At 34.0% G+C, this 24,369-nt stretch overlaps 2 protein-coding genes and 1 long non-coding RNA gene across 3 annotated transcripts; all 3 read right to left on the reverse strand.

Annotated features, from left to right (window-relative positions):
* Nucleotides 1–1,528: 1,528 nt before the first annotated feature.
* On the reverse strand, nucleotides 1,529–3,231 carry LOC115981898. Its single transcript, XR_004089466.1, has 2 exons — nucleotides 2,991–3,231; nucleotides 1,529–1,834 (listed from the first exon to the last, which is right to left on the reverse strand). It is a non-coding gene; the product is annotated as an uncharacterized LOC115981898 (long non-coding RNA).
* A 5,363-nt stretch (nucleotides 3,232–8,594) lies between these two features.
* On the reverse strand, nucleotides 8,595–16,034 carry LOC115982131 (glucose-6-phosphate 1-dehydrogenase, chloroplastic). Its single transcript, XM_031104649.1, has 10 exons — nucleotides 15,583–16,034; nucleotides 14,994–15,226; nucleotides 14,796–14,890; nucleotides 14,481–14,595; nucleotides 10,497–10,702; nucleotides 10,263–10,412; nucleotides 10,058–10,178; nucleotides 9,708–9,937; nucleotides 9,413–9,613; nucleotides 8,595–9,155 (listed from the first exon to the last, which is right to left on the reverse strand). Exons 1-10 carry the CDS (start codon nucleotides 15,791–15,793, stop codon nucleotides 8,906–8,908), a joined length of 1,812 nt encoding a protein of 603 aa, XP_030960509.1. The 5' UTR covers nucleotides 15,794–16,034; the 3' UTR covers nucleotides 8,595–8,905.
* Nucleotides 16,035–21,870: 5,836 nt separating this feature from the next.
* LOC115982649 lies at nucleotides 21,871–22,903 on the reverse strand. Its single transcript, XM_031105301.1, has one exon. The coding sequence runs from the start codon at nucleotides 22,778–22,780 to the stop codon at nucleotides 22,070–22,072; it is 711 nt and encodes a 236-aa protein (XP_030961161.1). The 5' UTR covers nucleotides 22,781–22,903; the 3' UTR covers nucleotides 21,871–22,069.
* Between the last annotated feature and the right edge of the window lie 1,466 nt (nucleotides 22,904–24,369).

Here is a 24,369-nt window from a genome sequence, read left to right on the forward strand (position 1 = left end):
ACAAAAACCAAGCTTCATTCGGGCTGCTAATTGTAAATTTTTTTTACAATACTACTACAGTACAAGATGGTACTGTAGCAGTATTGTAAAAAAAATTTACAATTAGCAGCCCGAATGAAGCTTGGTTTTTGTGCGAAAATGGTAAAGTAAGATGGTACTATAGCTAATTGTATGTATGGATAATAATTTTTTAATACCCCAAAATTTCTCTCTCCTCTCTCTCATTATTTCTCTTCTCTTCTCTCTCTTCCTTCTCTCTTTCTCATCTGCTCTCTCCTCTCTTCAGACCCAAACACCCAAACACCATCCTCCTTCCAAATCCAACATCACACATCAATGATCAAACCTAAAGAATAGCAAAACTTGATTCAAAGGAAAAACCACATCACAATGGTTCATTTTTTCTAGTAGGTTGCGATCCGATTTTTTTTTTTTTTTTTTTCCCCTGTTGTGACACTATGATTCTCGCCGATAATGGGTTGATCAACGATGGAGGAAACGTTGATCTAGCGGTGGCGGTAGTGCGATGTGGGTTGGGTCGGTGTCAATGGCAATGGTGGGTCTAGGTCAGTGGTTTTGGGGTGGTCTGTGATGGTGGGTTAATTTGGGTTTGCTTGTTCTAGGTTGATTTGGGTTGTGAGGTGATTTGTAATGGGATCCGGTGGTGTGGGTGTTTGATTTGTGTTGCAGTGGGTTTTGGGTCGTGGTGGTGCAGTGACTGGGTATTGATCTTGCGTGGGTTTGTTTGGTCTAGGTTGATTTGGGTTGTGAGGTGATTTGTAATGGAATCCAGTGGTGTGGGTGTTTGATTTGTGTGGCAGTGGGTTTTGGGTCATGGTGGTGCAGTGACTGGGTATTGATCTTGCGTGGGGCTGTAGTTATGGAGACAACGTTGGTGGAGGCGTGGAGATCAACTTCCAATGGGTTTTGATGGGGTTCTGATGGGTTTTCATGGTGGTGGGATTCTTGTGGCAGAGGTGGTGGTGATGGGTGGTTGAGAGAGGAACAATGAGGAAAACATAAACAGGAGGATGAGAGTGAGATTTGATTATATTATTTTATTGGGTAGTATATATATTATTTTAATGAGTTGAATAGGAAAATAAAAGTTGGGATGTTTGGTGTATTGTAAAATGGTATTATATAATTGATAAAATAGGTTTTTGAGATGGTAAAATAGAATAGGATATGAATTCTGGATGCGAATGCTCTTAGGAAACATTTGATCCTCTAAATGATTCCAAAGAAGCTATATATTTAGACCATACAATGCTGTAATTGTGAACTCTAAAAAAAAAAAAAAAAAAAAAACAATTTATGCCTTAATGTGTTTTCTTGAAGAACTTGAAATTGAAACATAAAACAAATTTAGGCCTCAGAGCATGTTCTTGAAGAACTTGATATCCCAAATATGAAGGGAAAGAGAGTGTAAAATTGAGAAGCAAATAAATTATGCATTCTAATGAAAATAGCTAATGATATTTTTGTTAGGAAATAACAAAATGAAGCAACCAAGCAAAAGCAAAAATACACCAAACTAGCAGCAAGCTATAACTACATTTCAAAATAATTTTAGATTTCAAAGTCTGCCAAAATGCAATGTTACCAATATCTAACAATTACATTCAATATTTCTGCAACTATTTTTTCGTCAAAGGTTCCATCCTCACATTGTAGCGCCATTTTTCCAACAACTAATACCTTATAACAACTAAAAGTAATTTGCTCTTTCACAAGTTGTATATGCTTAACAACCAAGTCCACAAATATCTTGTCGATGGATGGCATCTACCTTGTCCTTGAACGTTTCAACTTTGCCTGATGAATGATTGCACTGTCCATATACATGTGTAGAATATGTATTAGAAATCAATAAACGGTCAAGATTAAAACAATAAAAATATATGACTAAGATTTGAGTGGGTACCATACCCCATACCCACTATCTTAGATTCATCCATCAAGCTATCTTAGATTACATTCCATTCACTTTCAATACTTTGTTGTAGCTTTTTTTATGAAAAGAAACTTATAAAATTCACTATTTGTCTAACTATTTGGTATTTTATGTTATAATCATATCACACTCAAGTGGAATAACATCTAGTGAATGCTGATATATGGTAACATTTAGTGGTAAGGTATTAATATTAGTAGTGATGGCTCATGATGGTCTAGGTCACAATCAACACTTGTAGAATGTATTTTGAAAGCTTTAGGCCTTTTTTCTCCAGTTTAATTGATAGGACATCTCTTTTAAACTTTACAAAGTCTAGGCCATCAAACCTTACAAACAAACCATCAGCCTCTAAATCACAAAGGCCAACCTAAAAGCAAAATAAACCCCTGCACAAAAACAGGGGAGACCCGATACAAACTCAAAGCAGAAAATACCGACAAAAAAAAAAAAAGGTCATTAACCCCGCAAGCTAGCTAAGAACCAACAAGCACCATAGAGGGATAAATTCCCCAATTATAGGCTTATAGTATATTCGAACATATAAAATAGAGAGAGAGTAGTGATGTGCAATCAACAATAATCATTTGAAATAGAAAGTAGTAAATGAAAGCAGATTAACATTGTTCCACATGATCCAGTGCATAAGATGTACTTCTAATGTTTTTGGGATAATTCAGACATTATATTGAAGAGCAAACAAATTACAAACAGAACAACTAGCCCAACACAACCACTTTAGCACACACAGAGTCCTTCAAAGACCACCTAACTAAGATTGCTAACTTTAAAATTTATAAGACAAACAATACAATTCCAAAATATTAAATCCAAACTATAAACACAGATAGCATAGTTGATATGGCCTAATTCTATTTTGAATGTTCCAAGATTTAATAATCTTTAAGCATAACATCTATTCTTATATAACTCGTAGAGCAAAACAAGATCCAAAAAACTAACAAACAATTTGGGGAAACAAAACATATTTTACAACTTGCATGAGTTAGGGTTTTGTCGTTTTGATACTTACCTTCAACTATGTTAAAGCGATTTTGATTTTTTTGAGAAGCCTTCACCACACAGTAAATCTACAGGATGCCAAAAGAAATTCACCCATCACACCACTGAGTAAAGCCATGGGATGCCAAATGAGATTCACCCATCACACACAACACAAGAGAGAGAGAGCAAGAACTCGAGAGAAGCAGAGGAAGAACTGAAGAACAAGAGCGAGAGAGAAAGAACCCGAGAGATGCAGAGACATCTTTTTTTTTTTTTTTTTTTTTTTTCTTCCTGCATATTCACTTTACTTTTATATAGAACATGCTTGACTAGTAACAGGTTTTCATTAAAATTAAATAAACGACTAGGATTGAAACAAATGAAATCAACAGTTGAAAATTTTAAGTGGGTACCGTACCTCCCCTAGTACCAAAGAATGGAGTCCAAATCTTCAGTTCTACTTTTCCCGCTCCACTTTATATTTCATAAATAAAAAAAAGTCATATGTTCATCTAATTAATTAAATACTATCATTATTAACTTATTAATACTATCATTATTAATTAATGGTAGTATTAAATTAATTAGGTGAGCATGTGGCAAGTTTTTATTAGTGGAATATAGATTGGAGCAGGAAAAGTGGGGCAGAAGATTTGGACTCCCATAGAATGACCCTTGATAATTATGATAGTTATTAAAAGATATTTATTATGACTTTGTTTTTATATGAAACTATTAAATTTTTAATTATGGTAGTTATTAATAGGTATTTTATTGTGGTTGTGGTTGTAAATGCCTAATGGAACTATTTTTATTATATTATTTAAATAAAATATGATGTGTCAAAATTTTTATTTTTTTGACAATTTGAGAGAGAGAGAGAGAGATTTGAACCCTCTATCTTCGTTGGAATTACCAATAGGTGCTAGTGCTAGCTGAGATACAAGCCATAGGAGTGGCAATTCGTGTTCAGGTGTCAAGTTATTAATTTATTATTATGTCAACTTATGAGTATTCGATTATATAAGTCAATTTTAACACGACATGTTAATTAAATTAGTCAACCCTATCCATTTATCAGATTTTATCAAAGTGAAAAAAATACAAAATTTACTAATTGTGGGGCCCAAGTAATTTATGGGCCAAGCCCATTTACCCGTGGGGAATCCAAAGGTCCAAGCCGAGGAGGGTTACAGCCCAAACCTGATAATATAAAGCACAAGATAGCCTTGGGATACAGCCGAGGACAGTTCAGTCCTCGGCAGAACCTAAAATCCCACCGGAAGATAGGGCAAAAACAGTATAGGATTAAGCTTGAAAGAAAATCTAAAATATCCAGGGAAAGCTGCCCTTACTGCCATTCAATACTCTGCACCTGACAAAGCAGTATTCTTCGACTTTTACAACCACCCCCAACGATTTTGGGTATGGGCTGATGGGACAAGTATCAGTCTTGGAAAAGTTAAACCTATACGTGGACGAAGGACAGTGAACGCAGGCGAGTATAAAAGGAAAAATGAGCGCCAAGAAAGGGGACTGGGAAAAATAGCCAAAAACCAGAGCCTCCCAGCCCACCTCCAGGAGAAAGACTCCAAGGGTGAAGAAAACTTAGCCATGCATGAAAACCACGAAAAACCCACCGCTTGGGGACCAAGGTCTAGCCTTTCAAACCCACGCTTTACAAATGATATTGTTTGGGCCTTTTTACGTGCGAACCCAGCGCCGCTACGGTTCGTTACGAATCGTGCCCTTACAATTGGCGCCGTCTGTGGGAAAGGGCTTGTGTGTTGGTATAGCGGCAGGTTGAGAGAGTTTCTTCATCATTTCTAACAACTGGTTATAGAGTTTTAGTGTAAAGTTCCGCTAGGGGCTACGTTTCTTGACTAGGGGCTACGCCAGGTAGCGTTAGTCGCATGGATAACGCTAGGGGCTCGGTCGAGGAGCTAACTCCCCTAAAGCCAAGGTCCCACGCAATGAAAAACTAGGTTTTGGATAGAACCAAGGCATTGCATGGTCCTCGGACTCAAGCCTATGGGGAAACCAACTACTTGGATGAGGAAAACTAAGTTTTGGACAGAACCAAGACATTGCATGGTCCTCGGACTCAAGCCTATGGGGAAACCAACTACTTAGATGAGGAAAACTAGGTTTTGGACAGAACCAAGGCATTGCATGGTCCTCGGACTCAAGCCTATGGGGAAACCAACTACTTGGATGAGGAAAACTAGGTTTTGGACAGAACCAAGGCATTGCATGGTCCTCGGACTCAAGCCTGTGGGGAAACCAACTACTTGGATGAGGAAAACTAGGTTTTGGACAGAACCAAGGCATTGCATGGTCCTCGGACTCAAGCCTATGGGGAAACCAACTACTTAGTTGAGGAAAACTAGGTTTTGGATAGAACCAAGGCATTGCATGGTCCTCGGACTCAAGCCTATGGGGAAACCAACTACTTAGATGAGAAAACTGAGTTTTGGACAGAATCAAGGCATTGCATGGTCCTCAGACTCAAGCCTATGGGGAAACCAACTACTTGGATGAGAAAAAGATTGAGTTTTGTAAGGTTGGCTACTTAATAGCAATTCTAAGTTATTCAATCCTCGGCTCAAATGCTGTAAAAGGTCAATGCCAACGGGAGTGTTAAGAAGATGGTGAAGCGCGCCATTATTCAGTAGCCTAGAGGGGCTGTTCATTTTTCGGGTGATACGTCCTCGGATGGTTACTTCCTACACCACATCGAGCATTGAGCGGTCATCTCGGCTAGTTTTGAGGTAAGTATCGTTTTTTACAGGTCGGCATTGTTGTGCCAAACAACTCTATTAAAGTTATGGTGATATCTTTTTCTTAGCAAGCATTTTGGCATTAGGTGTCATTGATTCAAATGCTACATTATTGTGCCAAATAGCACTTGCAAATTCGTAATAGCGCCCTTATCTTTGATGAAGGATTAGGGCCCCAAGTATTGTACTCTAAGGTCGGCGGTATTGTGCCAGGCCGACTCGGTAAGCTCGTCATAATGTCCTTCCTTTTCCCGCCTAATGGGAGTTTCGGCCCTAAGTATTATTCGTTCGATTCAGTATTATTAAGCCGGACTGTTTTTATAAACACAGAGCAAGATCTTTTTATTTAACTGGGACTTTGGTCCTAGATGTCGGTCATGGTTTAAAAATAAAAAGAATTCACACGATTGTATGTCTTTGCATTGCGTTGTTATTTCTAAAAATATAGAGATAGAACATATCAAGTAAAGTGATAACAATTTTATTAATATAAAGATGTATTACAACGTACACAGAGGGGCTTAAACAAGCCTATATAAAAGATAGATTGCCAAAACCATAAAAAAAATAAATAAATAAATAAAAAAAGCAATACATTAAGTAAACAGCCAAATCTCTTTTTAAACTCGTCTCCGAAGTCCTTCCAAACTTTGCCTCAGTAGTGCCCATATCGAGAGAAGGACCTTCTTCAGAAGAAGATGGAGGAGATGAATGAAGAAGATGGAGGAGATGAATGAAAAGAAGGAGGAGAAGAAGAGGGAAGAGATGAAAAGAAAGAAAAATGAGTAAAAGAGGGAGAATGAAAAGTACCAGGATGGATCTGGTAGTGGAAAGAAGAAGAAAGAGAGGCAAAAGGAGGCACCAGTGAACAAAGAGAGGAAGAAGCAAGGACACTTAGTCCCTGCCTCAGTCCTGACTCCTAACACATTGGTGCCATGTTAGGTATGCTCATAAGAGAGCGGTTGGTGCTGATAATGGGTGTTCTCGACTTAATCACGCCGAAAGTTTGACGTGACGAGTCCCTGCTTCGGATTTTGGCTGAAAGGAAGGTGAGACAAATCTTGAGTCTCCGCCATCCTTGCCCTGACCGAGCCATTTCGAGCTTTATTAGAACATGGTGCTTTGGGGAGGGGCATGGTTCCTTCATTACTCGTTGTTATGGTGAACGTATTATGATTTGGTGTATAACTAGTGGGTAAAGTAAACGCTAATGGAGGCTAAGGATTTCAGATCTCAGAAGGATAAAAGGGTCTCTGTACGAAAGCGATAGCCTCCTACTTGTCTTCTTATAGGAAGGGCAAAACGGAAGGTATTAAATTCATCCAGGTTTCCAAAAGAATCTGTAAACGAAGATGTATCCGTTCCACTTCCCCACCTCATCAAACAAACCGTCGAATGTAGATGAGTCTCGTAAATAGAAGTCATTAAAAGCGCGTTTTGGATAACCAAACGGCGAGAACGCGTCGGGAGCAAAATCAAAAGAATGTCTCGTAGATCGGTACATTTCCTGGACAGATGGAAAACCACCAGCATTAATGAAAGGCCGAATTAAATGAGCCATAATAAAGACTCGGCATTACCAAAACCCCCTTTTCCAACCAAGAGGTTGGACAGCAGGGTTTTAAGGGGCTATTGTGGGGCCCAAGTAATTTATGGGCCAGGCCCATTTATCCATGGGGAATCCAAAGGTCCAAGCCGAGGAGGGCTACGGCCCAAGCCCGATAATATAAAGTACAAGATAGCCTTGGGATACAGCCGAGGACAGTTCAGTCCTCGGCAGAACCCAAAATCCTACCGGAAGATAGGGCAAAAACGGTATAGGATTAAGCTTGAAAAAAAATCTAAAATATTCAGGGAAAGCTGCCCTTACTGCCATTCAATACCCTGCACCTGACAGAACAGTATTTTTCGACTTTTACAACCACCCCCAACGACTTTGGGTATGGGCTAATGGGACAAGTATCAGTCTTGGAAAAGTTAAACCTATACGTGGACGAAGGACAGTGAACGCAGGCGAGTATAAAAGGAAAAATGAGCGCCAAGAAAGGGGACTGGGAAAAATAGCCAAAAACCAGAGCCTCCCAGCCCACCTCCAAGAGAAAGACTCCAAGGGTGAAGAAAACTTAGCCATGCATGAACACCACGAAAAACCCACCGCCTGGGGACCAAGGCCTAGCCTTTCAAACCCACGCTCTACAAATGATATTGTTTGGGCCTTTTTACGTGCGAACCCAACGCCGCTACGGTTCGTTACGAATCGTGCCCTTACAGTATTAATTCAATTAATATGAATTGTGAAAAATAAAAAATAAATAAATTTTTAAAATTTAAAATTTAAAACTAATAAAGTAACTGCATCACAAATAATCATTTTAAACTAAAAAATATCTCAATATCATAATTTGTCAAACAAAATAAATCACTAATGTTAGATCCAACAATCAATTTAAGGAAAATAAATAACAATAAAGGTAAAAGTAAATGACAACAGTTATTATGCAGTGGTGGCTCTAATTATACAATCTACTACTAGAGTGTATATATATATATATATGAGTGTATATATATATATATATATATATATATATTTCCCTCTTTTCTTAGTTAGGTAGTATTCTGGAAGTACTTAATAATTTTCCGTTAGTAATTTGGATCGATGTTGTAATTATGCCTTGCCATATATACTCTAATATGTTGTTGATAATATTTAGTTTATGAGTTAAAATAGTATTTTCATTGTTATTAAAACTCTCAATTTTTTAATAATGTCTTTGTGAGCTATTGAGCTTCATGATGTGTAGCTAAGAAAGTCTACATTTCCATAAACACAAACAATGTTTGCGCCCACTGAATAGTTTGATCCACACTAAATTATTTTCTCTCTTCTTGTTATTGACCAAGTAACTTCAATGAGTGCCCATAACTTTATACGACATGACATTTAATGTGGAAAATACATTCATGGCAATTCCCATGTTGATGAAATCCTAAACTCCTAACTGTGTTTTGGAAGAAAAGCAACCATGAAAAAGGAGAGCATGATTATATTTGCTTGTCACTAACTTCACTTTCCTAGTCTCCCCCGGACTTAATAAACAAAGCTTTCTCCGAACCAAGAAGCTTTATGCTCCCTAATATGACTAATAACGACGACCATTCCCAGTCATTGTTCTACACTAACATCACCCCATCGGACTTTGTATCTTGCTGCGAGATAGTGGGCTCCAACAGGACCCCGACTCCCATAAGGATAATACTCTGGGATAATCCTCTTCTCTTCAAGCTCTTTTAACACAGGTGTGAAGAGTGACCAAGCAGCATCCAATTCATCACTCCGGATAAACAACCTTCTTTCCCCTTCGATAGCATCCAGCAGAAGCCTCTCATAAGCATCTGGAATTTCCTTTGAATATCTAGAAATAACATGCAAAGGCATTCGATTTAAATATGAAAGATCACTCATGAAGTACCACCACAGTAAAACACTGATATCAGCTGACTTTTCAAGTTTTGTTAAATCAACAAAAATAATGCAAAAGTCAGATAATGAAATTATTACTTATAGTTCATTATTAACAAAGACTAAAATGATACCTAACACCTAGGTATACACTAAAATAAGGTAGTTTTGAGTTTGACATGTATAAAATAATATAAAAATATGTTTTACCTTGCTGCATAATGAAGATTCAGGTTACTTCGGTCCAATTTCATCCCCAAACCAGGGACCTTGTTATTGATCTTCAAATAAATAGCTTCGTCAGGCTGCACTCGGATAACAAGTTCATTTGTAGCTCGATCAAGATCTGTCCCAATGTTTCGGTTATATAAATTGCCAGGCACATGCCTAAACTGCACTCTTATCTCAGCCCTGCAGAGAAAAAAAAGGAACAAATTTAAATAAAATGATGCACCTCAAGACAAATAAAATATTACTTAGGAAGTTCTTCCTTAATTCTGCATACTTCTTATTATGTAATGCTTTCCCAGCCTTCATTAGAAAAGGCACCCCATCCCATCTTGCATTATCGATGAAGAGGGCAGCTGCTGCAAATGTTGGAGTTAAGCTGTCCTTGGGTACAGTCTTATCATCAGTGTAGGCTGGATAAGTTACACCTCCTTTTGTGTGGCTCTTGTATTGCCCTATGACCATGTTTTCTAGTTCTAATGGCCTCATTGAACGTAAAACTTTGACCTAGCAACCGGAAAACAATTTCTTTCTTAGTAAAAAAAGACATGGAAAAACATCTTAGAAATAGCCAGATTTCAGGGTTTTTTTTTTTTTTTTTTTTTTTGAGGGGGGTGCAGGGGAAACCTTTTCATTTCTGATATCTTCTGCATCCAAAGTAACTGGAGTTTCCATGGCAAATAGGGCTAGTATCTGAAGCAGATGGTTCTGCATAATGTCTCTTATTATTCCATAATTGTCGAAGTACCTACATTCAATGAAGTGAAAACTAAAATAAATCATATGTTCTCACATGAAATTAAATACAAATGTCAATTAGAAATAAAAATACCCTCCACGTCCTTCAGTTCCAAAATCTTCAGAGAATATAAACTGTACATTCCTTATATACTGTCTTGACCATAATGGCTCAAATATTAGGTTAGAGAACCGGAGAACAGATAGGTTTTCTACAAGCTCCTTTCCCAGATAGTGGTCTATCCTGTAAAATAAATTTGTCGATATAATCAGATTATAGTCAATATCTGTGCATAATATGAACCGACTTTTGTTAGAAAAACTTGACCTGAATATTTGATCCTCGTCTAGATACTGTTTAAGACCTTTTGTCAAAGCAGCTGAGGATTCTGAATCCCGACCAAAGGGTTTCTCAACAATGACCCTAGTCCAGCCATTACCAGCTGAGGCTGACAAGCTTGCACATCTTACAGCATCTATGAATACATTTGGAGGTACTGACAAATAGAAGAGGCGATTAGAAACCTTCCCACCCTGCATCATTGTCAAATAAATACATAAATACATGTTCAAGTTGTGGAAAGAGCAGTTAATTTAGTTTCTTTTGGAGACAAAAGCCTCCTTATCCTATCTTGACCTTGAAGAAACAAGACTGCTAGAAAATCCCCAAAATAACGAATGAAAATATTTACTGGAGTGCCATTACTAGAGTCCCTAACCATTAAACAAAGAACACAACAAAAACTGTTACAGGTGCAACTCAGGATATGTTTTTTTTTTTTTTTTTTTTTTTTTTTTTTTTTTTTTTAAATTATAAAATAATAATAAATAAGTTGCACAATCACCCAATGGGTGAGTTGTGCCACAAGTTGTGACACTAGCTTAATAAATAAGTTGCACAAATGAATCATTTCATATCCCCCTGGACACCAATTCCACCAAAAATTATATTGCAATTGATTCCAATGTGCACCAGCAATCACACTCATAGTCATCACATCTATCTCTAACAATCAACCAAATAACGGTAACACCAGCCCAACCATGCAAAAGAGGTGATTTCTCTTATATCTGATCTGTAGAAGGTATACAAATAACAAAGGGAATGCTGCATTGCAACTTGCAAGTACCAGCAAGGCAGAAACTCCAGAAAGACATTAATTCAGCAAGTCCAACATGCACAATATGTTGGTTTTCTTTTAACTACAATGGGATATTAAGTACAGGAATTGTTTTTATGCACATGAGAGCTTAAAAACTCCCATAAACATTTAGGAAGATTGAATGCATATATATAAGTTGGGTATAAGTTACACCTGGTATAATTTTAAGTTATCTTAAACCACTGTGATTTTTTTTTTTTATGCGAATTTTAATAATTGGATTATATTTTCTTCTTATATCTTCTATACTTGCAAAATTTCAAAACGATCAAAGTTCAATAACTATGTTATCTATTATATATTTAAAATTCAAGTTTCTGTACTTTAAAATTATGTAAAAAAAAAAAAAATTTATAGATCGAATAATAAATAACATATGTTGACAAATTTGGCATACTTGTTAGGAACATAGAAAACATGTAATTCAAAGGTGTAACTTGAACCCTATATATATACATAGAAAACATGTAACTAAATTTCATTAGAAAAGCACAAAAAAGGGGCAACTTTGGTACATGGAAAGTAAAAAAGGAAGGGCCAAAAGAGAAATAAAATACAAGAAACATTGTTATGATCTCAGCATACAAGATACACTCCAATTGATAAAAGATAAGAAAGATATGAAAGATAAGCCATAATCAGAAAGCCAGATTTTGTTTTAACTTCCATCTAGCATAAATAAGGAACCACTTGTTGGTAAAATGTGATGTAAAAGAAATTTAGGAAGTTCAATGAAAGAAAGATAAAATGGAGTAGAGAGAAAAAGTGGCAATAGAATGAGAGAGAAACTCTAATTTTAATTTCAAAGTGAATTTTCATGCAATGACTAAGTTGAGTTGACAATGGCCAATCTTGACTATTTATAATTTTATACACCAAGGAGTTGGTAATGTTGACCTAATGTTGACATCATTCAAAATAACAACACCTTAACAAACTATAATTAGCTCGTGTAAAATAATTAATGTGTTGAAATCATAATGAATTGCAACTAATCATCAACAACTAAGCCTTAGTCCTAAAACTTTTAGGGTCGACTATGGGTTCTCAATAGACTAGTCAGGGTAGGCCACATGTATTCATTTTTTCCATTCCATTCTATCTGAAATCATTTACTTCCTTAATTGACATGTCATTTTTTACTAACATTAATGTTACTTTTTCTTCCTCTACCCCTTTTTTCATTCCCTTAACTTTAATCGACTCACTATTTCTTACCAGTACATTAATGGCTCTTCTTTGAAAATAACCAACATATTTTCATCAATAGGGGTCAATCCTATCTTTAATTGAATTTCCTTATTTCAAGTCCTGTCTATTTCCACTTATCCACCTTACCATTTTCATTTAAGCTACAATCATTTTATGAATATATTGTTTCTTAGTAGAGCAACATATGGTACCATAGAGAATATGTAGTCTTATAGCAATCTTATAAAAAATTTCCTTTAACTTAAGGAAAAATCTAAAGCCACAAACTATTTTACAAACTAATGTGGTAAGTGGTTATTGTTAAGTAAAAAAGTGATGTTAGTGGTGGGCCCAAATGAGAACCAGTAAAAATTTGCCACATCAATAGTTTGTAAAAACGTTGTCAAATAGTTTGTGATTGTAGCATTACTCTTAACTATCAATAGTTTGTAAAAATGTCATAAAATTGTTTGTGGTTATAATATTACTCTTAACTTAATAAACATTTTACGATCAAACAATACTCTTGATGTGCTTCTTAGACTTCTCTACTTCATCCACCCTACTCTTATCCTATGATTCACATATTCTTCAATCTCTCCATCGTTATGAATTATTAATCCAAGATATTCTTGACCTCCAAGTCTTACAACCCCTTAATCTTTGTTTCTACTTTTATTGAATCTGCATTCTATGTACTTTGGTTTTAGTCCCACTTAATCAAAAGATTTTAGATTCTAAATTGTCTCGCCAAATTTGTAACCTAGCATTAACTCTATGTCTAATTTCATCCACTAAAACTATATCATCTACCAAAAGCACACACCAAGGGACTTCCTCTAGAACAATTTAGACTCAGGTCATCCATCACTTGATGCAAACCTATACCAATAGGAAACTCACATGTGATGCCTCTACTTGCTCTCACACTAGTTTCAACTTCATCTTAAACTTGATATACTTTAGAGGAACTTCTTTCTTTTCCAAAACTCACCTCATAATCTCTCTAAGGACCCTATCATATGCTTTCTCCATGTCAATAAAAGAAAATGTGCAAAAAAATTAATTACATGTTTAAAAATTAGAACCATAAACTGCACAAGTGTAAAAAGTAAAAACAATGATTCACATGTTTTAAAAAGGACCACGATCAAATTTCTAAAGAGGATTTTAATGTACTCAGACAAGTAATTCAAATCAGAAGGATGGGTAAATCTGAAGGTTCTTTAGCAGGTTGAAGCATTCATGGAAGCTTGATCAAAGCCTCAACTCTAATACCAAAACGATGAAGAAATTTAAAAACTTCAAAGAAAGAGAGAGAAAGTGGCAGCAGAATGGGAGAGAATTCTCAAATCTCAATTATGATTCAAATAAAATTTTCATATGACTAATGGTCCGTTTGGATTGAGAGGAAGGGAGGGGGAGTAGAGTAGATTTGGCCCAAAATTAGCCTATTTTTAGCCAACTCTACTCTACTCCCCTCCACTCCCCCTCCTTTCCCCCTCCATCCAAATGGGCCCTAAGTTGAATTTAGGATGGACAATCTTGGTTATTTATACAACAAAGGATTTGGCTATGCTAAACTCATGTTGACATCATCCCTAATAACAACCCTTAACAAACTATAGCTAGAACATGTGTAGAATCAAAATCAAATGTTTTAAAATCAAAACAAACCATAGCTAGCATGTGTAAAACAATTAATCACATGTTTAAAATCATAACAAACTATAACTAGCATAAGTGTAAAAACAATTAGATATGTTATAAAAGAAGGTCCTTCGCCATGTAAATTATTCAGACATGTCAGCAACCCATGTGGAATAGTCAACCACCACATCATACCCATGTAGATTATTCAGCCATGTCAACATGCCAAGTGGAATAGTCATTTTGAAATGCCTTACATCAGAATTACTATGTAAATTTCTATCACATGCAGCCAACACACAAAGTACCTCATGTTCCTTCAGCTTCTTGTCTAGCTCTGCAAAGTTTTCCTGTGAATCATATTGACCAGAATGGTAGAAACATCTTTCAAGAAATTGCTCCATCTTTTCACCACAGTTCTCCCTGATAATCCAGCAGAAAGAATACATCACAACCTGAACAACTCAAAGCATTCCATAATCAACCAAACACACGCACACACGCGCGTGCACAATGTGTAATATGCAATACTATATAACTAACTTCCACGGTTGAAACTACAGATATGTACACCAAGCTTCAAGTCAAGCAAACGACAGGATTTTTCTTTTTCAAATTTTCACCTCTTATCAATTCTGCAAGTAAGGGTCTGGCTGACCATGGTTCTAAGTTCAGCATCGGTCATCTTACTCCGAGCATAACCATACACAGTAAAGTGCTGCAAAGAAATAACTTCATACTTTAAAAGTATTGAAAATAAACTCATTTTAAGCTGACCCGTCAATAAAGGAATCTTCTTAGTTATGAAAAAAATGCAAAACCTTAGGGAGACAACCCTCATAATAGAGTGCAAAAAGTGCAGGAAATATCTTCTTCTTGGCAAGGTCCCCTGAGGCTCCAACCACAGTAATACTAACTGTAGACTCATTTCCATTGATATCGAATCCGACTGCATCTTTACATTCATCCGTAGATGGAACTGACAACAACCCACCTTTCAATTTCTTGAAAGGGTAATCATTTTCAATTGGGGTTACTGCAGTGGCTACCGCACCTACACGCCCAGTTGCCATTCAAGTGAGACGAACATGTTTATCATATTTAAAAATTGCAGAAACTGAGACAATAAAATTGACAATTCCCCTTCTTGATTACTCAGAAAACTAACATAATTAAGGATATGAATTCATTACCCTGACTTGCTAATACTATCCATGCAATCTATAATCATGTTTAACTGATTGAAGGTCATACTAGAAGCCACAATATCTAAGTCCCAGATTATTAAAGAAAGAAAAAAAACTAAAAATTCAAAATTTTTATTCAATGGTTTTGTGAACAAACACCAACCCATTTGAAAAAAGAACAAAAGGAATCATTCAGATTCTTGAAATGAAGAAAGAAACAAACCGTCTTGCATGCGGGCCACATTTTGGCTCTGGGATAGTACAGATAACTTAGCTGCAAGAAAACGCTTTGGAGCCGAAGAAGATACCGCTACATGACCGAGTTTTGAAGACGATGATGAAGAAGAACAGTACGAAGAATAAGAAGATGATGATGATGATGATTGTGTTAATGGCGAATATGAACGGCAATGAGTTGAATAAAGGGTCGCCATCGCTCTCTCTTTCTCTCTCTCTGTCTGTGTCTTTTCTTTGTCTGAGTTTTGTTGGGTTTGGAGTTAGGAGGAGTCGATGTTTAACTAGTGTGTGTTAAAGGGAAAAGAGGGGGCAACAAGAACAACTTCGGGGACATCGAGGGTTGAAGTTGAAGAAGGCCCCTTGAGATCTCCGAAAGGCTGCTTTGTCCTCCCTAACAATGGAATTAGAGAAAAGCCAAATTGGTATTATTAATTGATTACTTTTATAGTTAGGTCTATAGTTTCTTAAACAATTGTACTAGTGTTTCTTAGACGATAACTCTTTGATAATGACTTTTTTGTGTTTAGGCCGGACTCAATAACTTTGTAAGGATCCAACCTAGTTTTCTTTTTCGTTCTCACGTTTAGGAAAAAGTTTCTTTAATAAGATAAAATCCATCCAAAAAATTAATATGGTTACATATTTTAAAATTTTAATCATTAAATTTTATATTGTTTATGTTTTTAACACACATGTTAAATATTATGTTAATCTAATATTATTTACTATTTGAACTATAAACTTATATTTTTATACATAATTTTAGAATACACAAATTTGAAATTTAAAAATTTTGATTGATTACATAGCTAGTGATATTTAATTTTTCTAAATTATTTGTAAATATGAAAAATATAAGAAAAAAATGTAATTTAATGATGAATTTATCAAAATTCAAATCCAATAAAAAAAATATTGTTGTTAATATTTTTATAAATATTATGGAGTGACTAAGAAATAGACTCATAATATGTCTACTTGAACATTAGTTACAATTAAATTTATTGTTGTTTCTCAAAAAAAAAAAAAAAAAAAAAAAAAAAAAAAAAAAAAAAAAAAAAACAAAAAACCTAAGTTTGTTGTCAAGTTTGAGTAGTTAACATAATTTCTTTTCAGTAAAATTTTCCCAGCTTTGGTATGTGAATAAAAAAAAATCATAGAATTTTTTTTTGAAAAGATTTTGGTCTATTTTTGCTTATTAGTTATCAGTCGTTTTGAACTTTATGGGAGAAGAGAACACCTTTTGAAGTAGAGAATACATTGACCAAACCATAATAAAGTTCTAAACATTGTAAACATCTTTTGGCCGCAATCAGATGTAAGCCTCCAGTCCTCCACGCATCAATAAGTATATATGTACACCATAAATTTTACTTTTTTTTTTTTTTTCACAATTATTAGTAACACGTTGTGACTAGTGTATGAAAAAAGTAATGTCAATAATAGTTCCATATGAAAATAATGTTACATTAATCACAATTTAATACATGAACCAATTATAAAATTTATTGTGTATGTAATATTGCTGCACAATTTCACTGCTAAATCAACGAGTTGGGCTCATATCTTCTTGTATAAGAATGAGTAGGTCGATGGATTTTTATCTCTTTTACTCCATTGGTAGATTGGGTGGGGGAGAGTTGGTTAGCTGGCATAAGTGTACTAATAGTCTAATTCAAAGGAAAAATGCAAGCATCAAGAAGACTGAAATTATATAGAAAAATAATTTCTGCCCAGAGCTTATAACATGAAAAGACAAGAGAAATTGTCATGATAACAATGATATTGACATGTAACGTGTATATAGCACAAGTTGGGTTAAGGTATAACAAACTCAAGTTCTCTTATACAACGACTAAGTACTTCATAATTTTTTTAATACACTACAATATTTTATCATTTTTTTTAGGGTGAATATTTTATCAACTTGAACTAATTAGAACACACAAATTTATTTAAAATTGCTATTTTACTAAGATATTGACCAATGAATACTTTGAATAGGCCATTTGCAAAATAAAATCCAATTTCATTACAAACAGTTCATAATCTGTTACATTTTTTTTTTCAATCACGTATTGATGATGGTTTTTTATTTTTATTTTTTTTAGAGAGTTTCAATCTATGATTACTACTCTTGATGATAACTCTTTATTATTAAACCAAGATACCAATTGGTTTTTTGTGTAGGTAGAAATTGAACCCCAAATCTCTTATTCAACCATCAAAGACTTTACCAGTCAAGTTAACTGAAATTCACCGTTGATAATGGGTTTTAGTATAAGGAAAGTAACAATAATTTGTCAATAGTATGGTCCATAAGATAAGGCTAGCAAAAACAATGTTGGGCCCAAGGAAGAACTTAGAAGGATATGACTTATTAGAAGAACTAGGCCTGGACTAGATTGGGCTGTCAGTTGTGGAAAGACTACTTGACTTCTGTCCCTCACTTAACTGAGTCTATGACCCAACAAACTGTGTCTGGACCCTTTTTCAGACTCGGCCCAATCGTGTAACTAGGCTAATGAATGTCATATCTGCAGACATTACACTCTTCCAAAGAATCCAAACTTTGTCGGCAAATTAAAAAATAAAAAGCAAAAAAAATTCTAAAAGACCTTTCGCAGTTTTGGCTATGCTATACCACAAAAATTGTATACGGCAACTTGTTCAATAATTCAAGAAGTTGTTGGAAAGGAAAACCCAGCCTCCCACCCAAAAAAGGAAAAAAGAAAAGAAAAAGAAGATGTTTTGGTTGCTTAATATACCACTTTTCTCCTTTTTATAGTAATTGGTACTATTTCTATTTCTTTTTTAAATGGTAAGTAATACTTGATATTTTGATAAGTCTCATGTACACCAATCGTCGAAGACTAGCATATTTGCATACGGACATAATGGACTTGCTGGCTTGTTGCTGGCACTCACATTAAACTTTTCTCTTTTGTTTTTAATGCCTTCAAATACGTTAATATTTTTATTATTTTAAAAGATAAGATAAAATTTTAACTTATAGTGTCGGTTCTTAAATGATTTTTTTTTTTTATCATTAAGTTAAAAAATTAATTAACTTATTTTATTTGACAATAAAAGATTACCATTGAATTAATTGAAGTCCACAAATACGTGAATAAAAATTTTAAGAAATAAACAATTCGGGTAAAGAAATAAAGGAATTTGTTACTAATCAAAGTTAGTTAGCTAATTCTTTCTTAAAAAAAATTAAAAAAAAAAGGTTAGTTCGCTAATACGTAGTAGGATGTTAGCCATTAGCCACCATTTCAACTGTGAAAGCCACTTCCTTCTTCTTCTTCTTTTCCGATTCTTCGGTGCTAAGAAAGGAATTTCAGGAACATATATCAAAAGTCAATACAGGCAAGCTGGCCGATCACACTTCCAAGCTGCCGCATCTCAGGGAATATTACTCGTTCCTAACCCACCAACCACACAATTACACAAAGGCCTTACCAAGCTAAGGAAAGAATATACGGCCCACAAAATAGTATCTAAGGAAGGAACCCACTATCAATGAGTAATTTTCCATGTCAGTTCAGATGTCGTTGTTGAGAAAAGTGAAAACCTTTGAGATCGACTTTAGAGTCAGCACGGTTTTGAGTTATTCAATCCCACAATCCGGCAAATTGTGACCGATTTCATGTCACTTTTATCGGCTTCTATAATTTTTTCTTCACCTTCACCGTTAACAATCTGATACTTCAGAATTGTGGCAAAGTTATTGTTAGCATTTGAATTCAGCATTTCTGCTGAATCCCGTGTCTCATGTTTTCCTTTTCCTTTTTTTTTTTTTTTTTTTTTTTGCTTTCACGCATTTAAGGGAGCAAAATTTAATGTTCATAGACAAATTTTATTGTTCAAGCACTGTTCCATCATTGTTCACATACTGTTCATCACTGTAGCAGCACTGTTCATACATTAAAAAATATTAAAAATGGGTCCTACAGCACTATTCACACATTTAAAAGTTATTTTGCTATAGTGTTTTCAGTTTTCAGTTTCAGCAACAATAAGTTCAATCCAAACGGACCCATTATATCACAAAATGGTGTAATCTTAGAATTTTGACTAGGGTTTTAGTAACTAACATTAGTTTGTAATTTTTTATTTTTTTTTTTATAATGTCAAGTTGGCAGTGGATTAAAATCCCGTGCAATATTACTTCTCCTTTCTCTCACAAATATTTTTTACTTCTTCACTCTCATTTTTTTTACATTTATCATTTATTTATTTATTTAAGATTTGAGATTGAAAGTTACTTTTTTTTTTCTTTTTTTTTTAATTGTCAATCTCCACCATTAAAAACAATCGCACATTATAGATATTTTAATCTCAATTTCAATGTGTTAGAGGATATTTTAACTCTTATTCTCAATCCCATACTGTTGGTGGATATTTTAAATGAACTACCATTGTATTTTAATAATTTTAAACTCTCCCAGTAGCCGAAATGATCAATTTATATTTAAGTAAACCTTTATTAGATTATTGGCGAAAACAATGAATCTTAAATTAAAGGCTAAAATATTATTTTGGTCTATTTACTTTACTAAATTTTTTTTCATCCCTAAACTTTAAAAATTTTATTTTTTAGTCCCTAAACTATTAAAAATGTTTCACCTTTTTTCTTTAAATTCAAAAAAGATACATTTTTTTAATCCCTAAACTATTGAAAAAAATGTTCTTTTTTCATCCCTATTTTTACCTTTAAACTATTAAGAAAAAAAAAAACTCTTTACAAATTTTAGGAGCGAAAAAATAACTTTTTATTATTTAGAAAGGAAAAACAAGCTTTTGTTATAATTTAGGGGCTAAAATAATATTTTAAATAAAAATCATTTATTTCTTTTGTAGTGTTCCACTTAAAGAAAATGAATTTAAAAGAAGTTTGGTTCATCATAATATTACATTATACCATAATATTATATTATTGTAATCTTACATTAATGTAATCTCAATACAAGAATACAATATTATATTGTTTATAAAGGTAATGAAATTAAGGTGATGTAATATATTTTGTAATTTTAGATTATGAAATATTAGAAAAAATATATATAAATAAAAAACTTTAATGTCACATTATCATAATATACATCATATTAATGGCACATCATAGTGAACCAAATGCCCCCTTAATAAAATATTTCTTAGCAGTAGGGTGTAATTAATGTGCTAATTTCCAATACTTCAAGGTTGGCATGGATTGATTTCAAAGTTTAGGGGGCGGATTGAAGTGTACCCCATAAATAGGGGAAAAAGAGCAATTATGCCTTTCTAAAATTTATTTTTATATCTAGTTTGAAAATGTACTTGAGCTTCGCCATCTATCATAATCTGATATTCATTAGAAGTGAAAAAAAGAATCATTATATTGATCTCTATATATTAATTACTTATTGTTATATATATGTATATGCATATGGAATATTTCCATTAATTTTTGTGATCAATCAATTCGTTAAGAGTTAGTCGGTTTTAATTGGCTGTTGATTTATCAAATGGTGCTCTAAGGAGAAGAAGGTGAAGGGCTACTAATTGGATTGAAGGGAATTATGGGAAGGACGGTGTTTGTTATACCTAGTGTGTTTTACCCATACTGTTTTTTTATAACTGAAAACATGACTAAAAGTCACATTTTCATGTTACTAACAACACAATGTGTATAACAAGATTTTTTCTTAAGAGCAGACGAGCTGCAGTGTTTAATCTGAGAGATTTATAGAAAATTTTACTTTGGGTCTCAATAAAGAAATCTCTCTCTCTCTCTCTCATGAAGATGCCATTGCGAATTTTTTAAAAGAACCACATCTTAATTATTAAAATAATCACATCTTTACCCAAATTTGGACCAAAGTAGCACTTAAGAGTTAGCTTACAAGCTTGAATACTTACCTTTTCCTCAAAAAGAGAAAAAGAAAGAAAAGAAAACAAAAAGCTGGTGGTCCAAATGTCGCGTGATTGCAATTTCTACCAATCACACCCCAAATTACAAATTATTAGCATCTAAAGATGTTAGGCATGCATGTGTCACGTACAAACGAGTACTTATTTAATATCCTGGGAGTAATACTACTTTCAACGAGATTATAGGTTTCACAAATAATGTATATGGTGCGAGTGAGAATTTTCTCATAATATTATATCATTCTTGTTTATTTTTTAGTACATGAACATCCACAGTCTCTTCTCTTTGTATTTGTCTAGCTTTAAAAGGATGCCCATATTTTTGGATAGGAATTTTGATAACAATAAATAATTATTATGTCATAACTACAATCTGTTCTTTTTTTTTTCTTTTTTCTTTTTTTGAGAATCAACTACAAACTGTTCTAAGTACATAAATTGAACGTCATGTCTAGATTCCTATCACTCAGAGAAATATTAATCCATAAGGGTTTTTTCTTGGTCTAATCTTCTCTTCTTTTTGGTAGCTAGGATACCCAATATTATACCAATCATGCTTCAGTACAAACTGATAATTTGGCTTCAAGCCACATTTGTTTGTTGACCCTAGCAATAAACTCTTCAGCTTTTTTATTTAGCTCCTCAACAGGCAATCCTGCTTCTTCCTCAGCCTCTCCATCATCACCATCATCATCTTCTACTTCAACAACTTCTTTCACTTCTTCTTTTTTCACTTCTTTAGTTTCAATTCTATTCACTTTGTCCTCCACCAAGTTCATCTCCAATTTCCTCTCTTCTTTTTTCTCCAGAAGAGTGGAGTCTCCCTTGAGACTTTGGTCCCCCTTATTGTATCCCTCATGAGTATCAGAAATAATCGTCTCCACTGTCCTCTCTTCTCTCTCTTCAAAAGTGGAGTGTGAGCGTCCCCTAAGACTTTGACTCCTCTCAACATATTCATCATAAATTTCATTGGATGGTGATGAGTTTGAGCTCACAAGCTTTGATTCTCCCATAAGGAACACGACTATGACATTGAATATTATGAACACGCACTTGGGGTTCACGAGGAAAGAAGAAAGATTTGGAAGAGAGGTAAACAAAAAATGCTTCATTGAATAGCGTAGAGAAGGAAACCAGTTGGGATAGGAACATAGTAAACTACATGATAGTGCTACAAGAGCATGAAGAATGAGACTGTAAAGAAATTGACCCTTATTGTAACTATTCATGGCTCGGAGCTTTTCTGCTTTGATTGGAGCCATGGTTGAAGTGTGAATAAAGAATTCAGTAGGGATTTTCTAAGCAGGTTTAAATGAAATTTTGGAAATATTTGGGAGCCAGGGAGAGAGTAATGAAAGAGTTAAAGAAAAAAAATGCTGGGAAGTATTCACATCTGACTGAACAAAAAGCAGTGAAAACAAGGACTTATATATAGTGAAGGAAAGAGGAGGATATTTTGGTGGATTCCAGACGGGTCGGCTACTTTATTAATTATTGTAAATTTGTAATAAGTGAGTTGCTTTTTGAAAAGACATGGCATGCAGGTTGTGAATGTGTTTGTTTAGGTGATTCCTGTTTTCAGTCTCTGTTTGCTTTCTACTGCTTTCGTTGATGGTTTTAAATTCTGCCTTCAAATTATATCGCAGAAACATATATATTTGTATTAGCAACATGCAACGGCCCCTAGTTTCCCACTTCGTAGTGGTTCGACAATGAACCATGCACTATGTGACACCAAAGACATTAATTTAGGTAGTGGAAATTAAAGAGAATTTAGTAAGATAAATTGGAAACATAGAGTAAAGAAACTTCATATGTCAATTTAACATTCTGTGTGTGTGTGTGAAGAAGTTTCTTTTTACTACATTAAGATTGGGGGGAGGGGTTTGATCCTGTGTATCCTTATTGAGGACGTTAGGAGGTGTCATTAAGCTGAGATTACTGACAAAAAATTACTCATACACTAATATATGAATAGCATAACTTTGAAAAGGATAAATGCGCAAATCCAGAACTTCTTCATGCATATCAACCATCCTTATTGACTAATTCTTAAATTAAAGGTAGCCATATTATACACACACTCAAATTGCAAATAAATCATATCTTGAGCCCACAAGTTTCAAGTTGAAAACTTTGAAAATTGTGACTTCAGATCACGATTTATGTGTTGTTTGAGTAGATATATAAGAACGCATATAACAGTATATGACCTAAGTTTTACCCAAATCTTAAACTAAAACATAATTTATCCTTTTTTTTTTCAACCAACTAAAACATAAAATTAAAGTAAAAGTAAAAGTAAATACGTATTTTCTCACTTCATGTGGGTTTGGTTATATAACTAGTGCCGCAATACATGTAAATTAATTTTTCCTATTCAAATTTCACTTACACCACTTCAAAATAAGTCTATTACATTAAGTGCTAATAAAAAAAAATTGGTATAGCAGCATTAAATACAATATTGCATTTACAAGTTAAAAGTTGTTGCAATAATAATTTAAAATTTGTAAATTATTGCATCAGCAATAATTAATTACAATAACTTATAATTTACGATTATAATATAGGCTTTAATACCCTATTGCGCTAGAAAAATTTGTTATAATAACTTAAAATAAAGAAATTGTTGCAATAACCAAAGACGTTTGATTTTTGGTTGACCTTAGATCAAATTATTGCAATGATATTTTTATTGAAATAAATAATTATTCAACATTTTTTTTTTAAAGAATCAAAGTAACAACATTAAACACCCAACAAAGACCAATATCATTTTTAAGACAATAACTAAGACAAAGATCAATATTATTTTCTTAAGACAATAACTAAAAATATAAAAAACCTC

The sequence above is a fragment of the Quercus lobata genome, chromosome 3 (assembly GCF_001633185.2).
Source record: "Quercus lobata isolate SW786 chromosome 3, ValleyOak3.0 Primary Assembly, whole genome shotgun sequence".
NCBI lineage: Eukaryota > Viridiplantae > Streptophyta > Magnoliopsida > Fagales > Fagaceae > Quercus > Quercus lobata.

What these genes read in the sequence shown, in the direction of transcription:
- LOC115982131 (XM_031104649.1), bottom strand. Translation starts at nt 15,793, where the DNA reads ATGGCGACCCTTTATTCAACTCATTGCCGTTCATATTCGCCATTAACA. An exon ending in GACGAGGATCAAATATTCAG is followed by an intron (nt 10,413 to 10,496) that starts GTCAAGTTTTTC and finishes TTTATTTTACAG; the next exon opens with GATAGACCACTATCTGGGAA. An exon ending in AAAGCATTACATAATAAGAA is followed by an intron (nt 9,614 to 9,707) that starts GTATGCAGAATT and finishes TTTTCTCTGCAG; the next exon opens with GGCTGAGATAAGAGTGCAGT.
- LOC115982649 (XM_031105301.1), bottom strand. Translation starts at nt 22,780, where the DNA reads ATGGCTCCAATCAAAGCAGAAAAGCTCCGAGCCATGAATAGTTACAAT.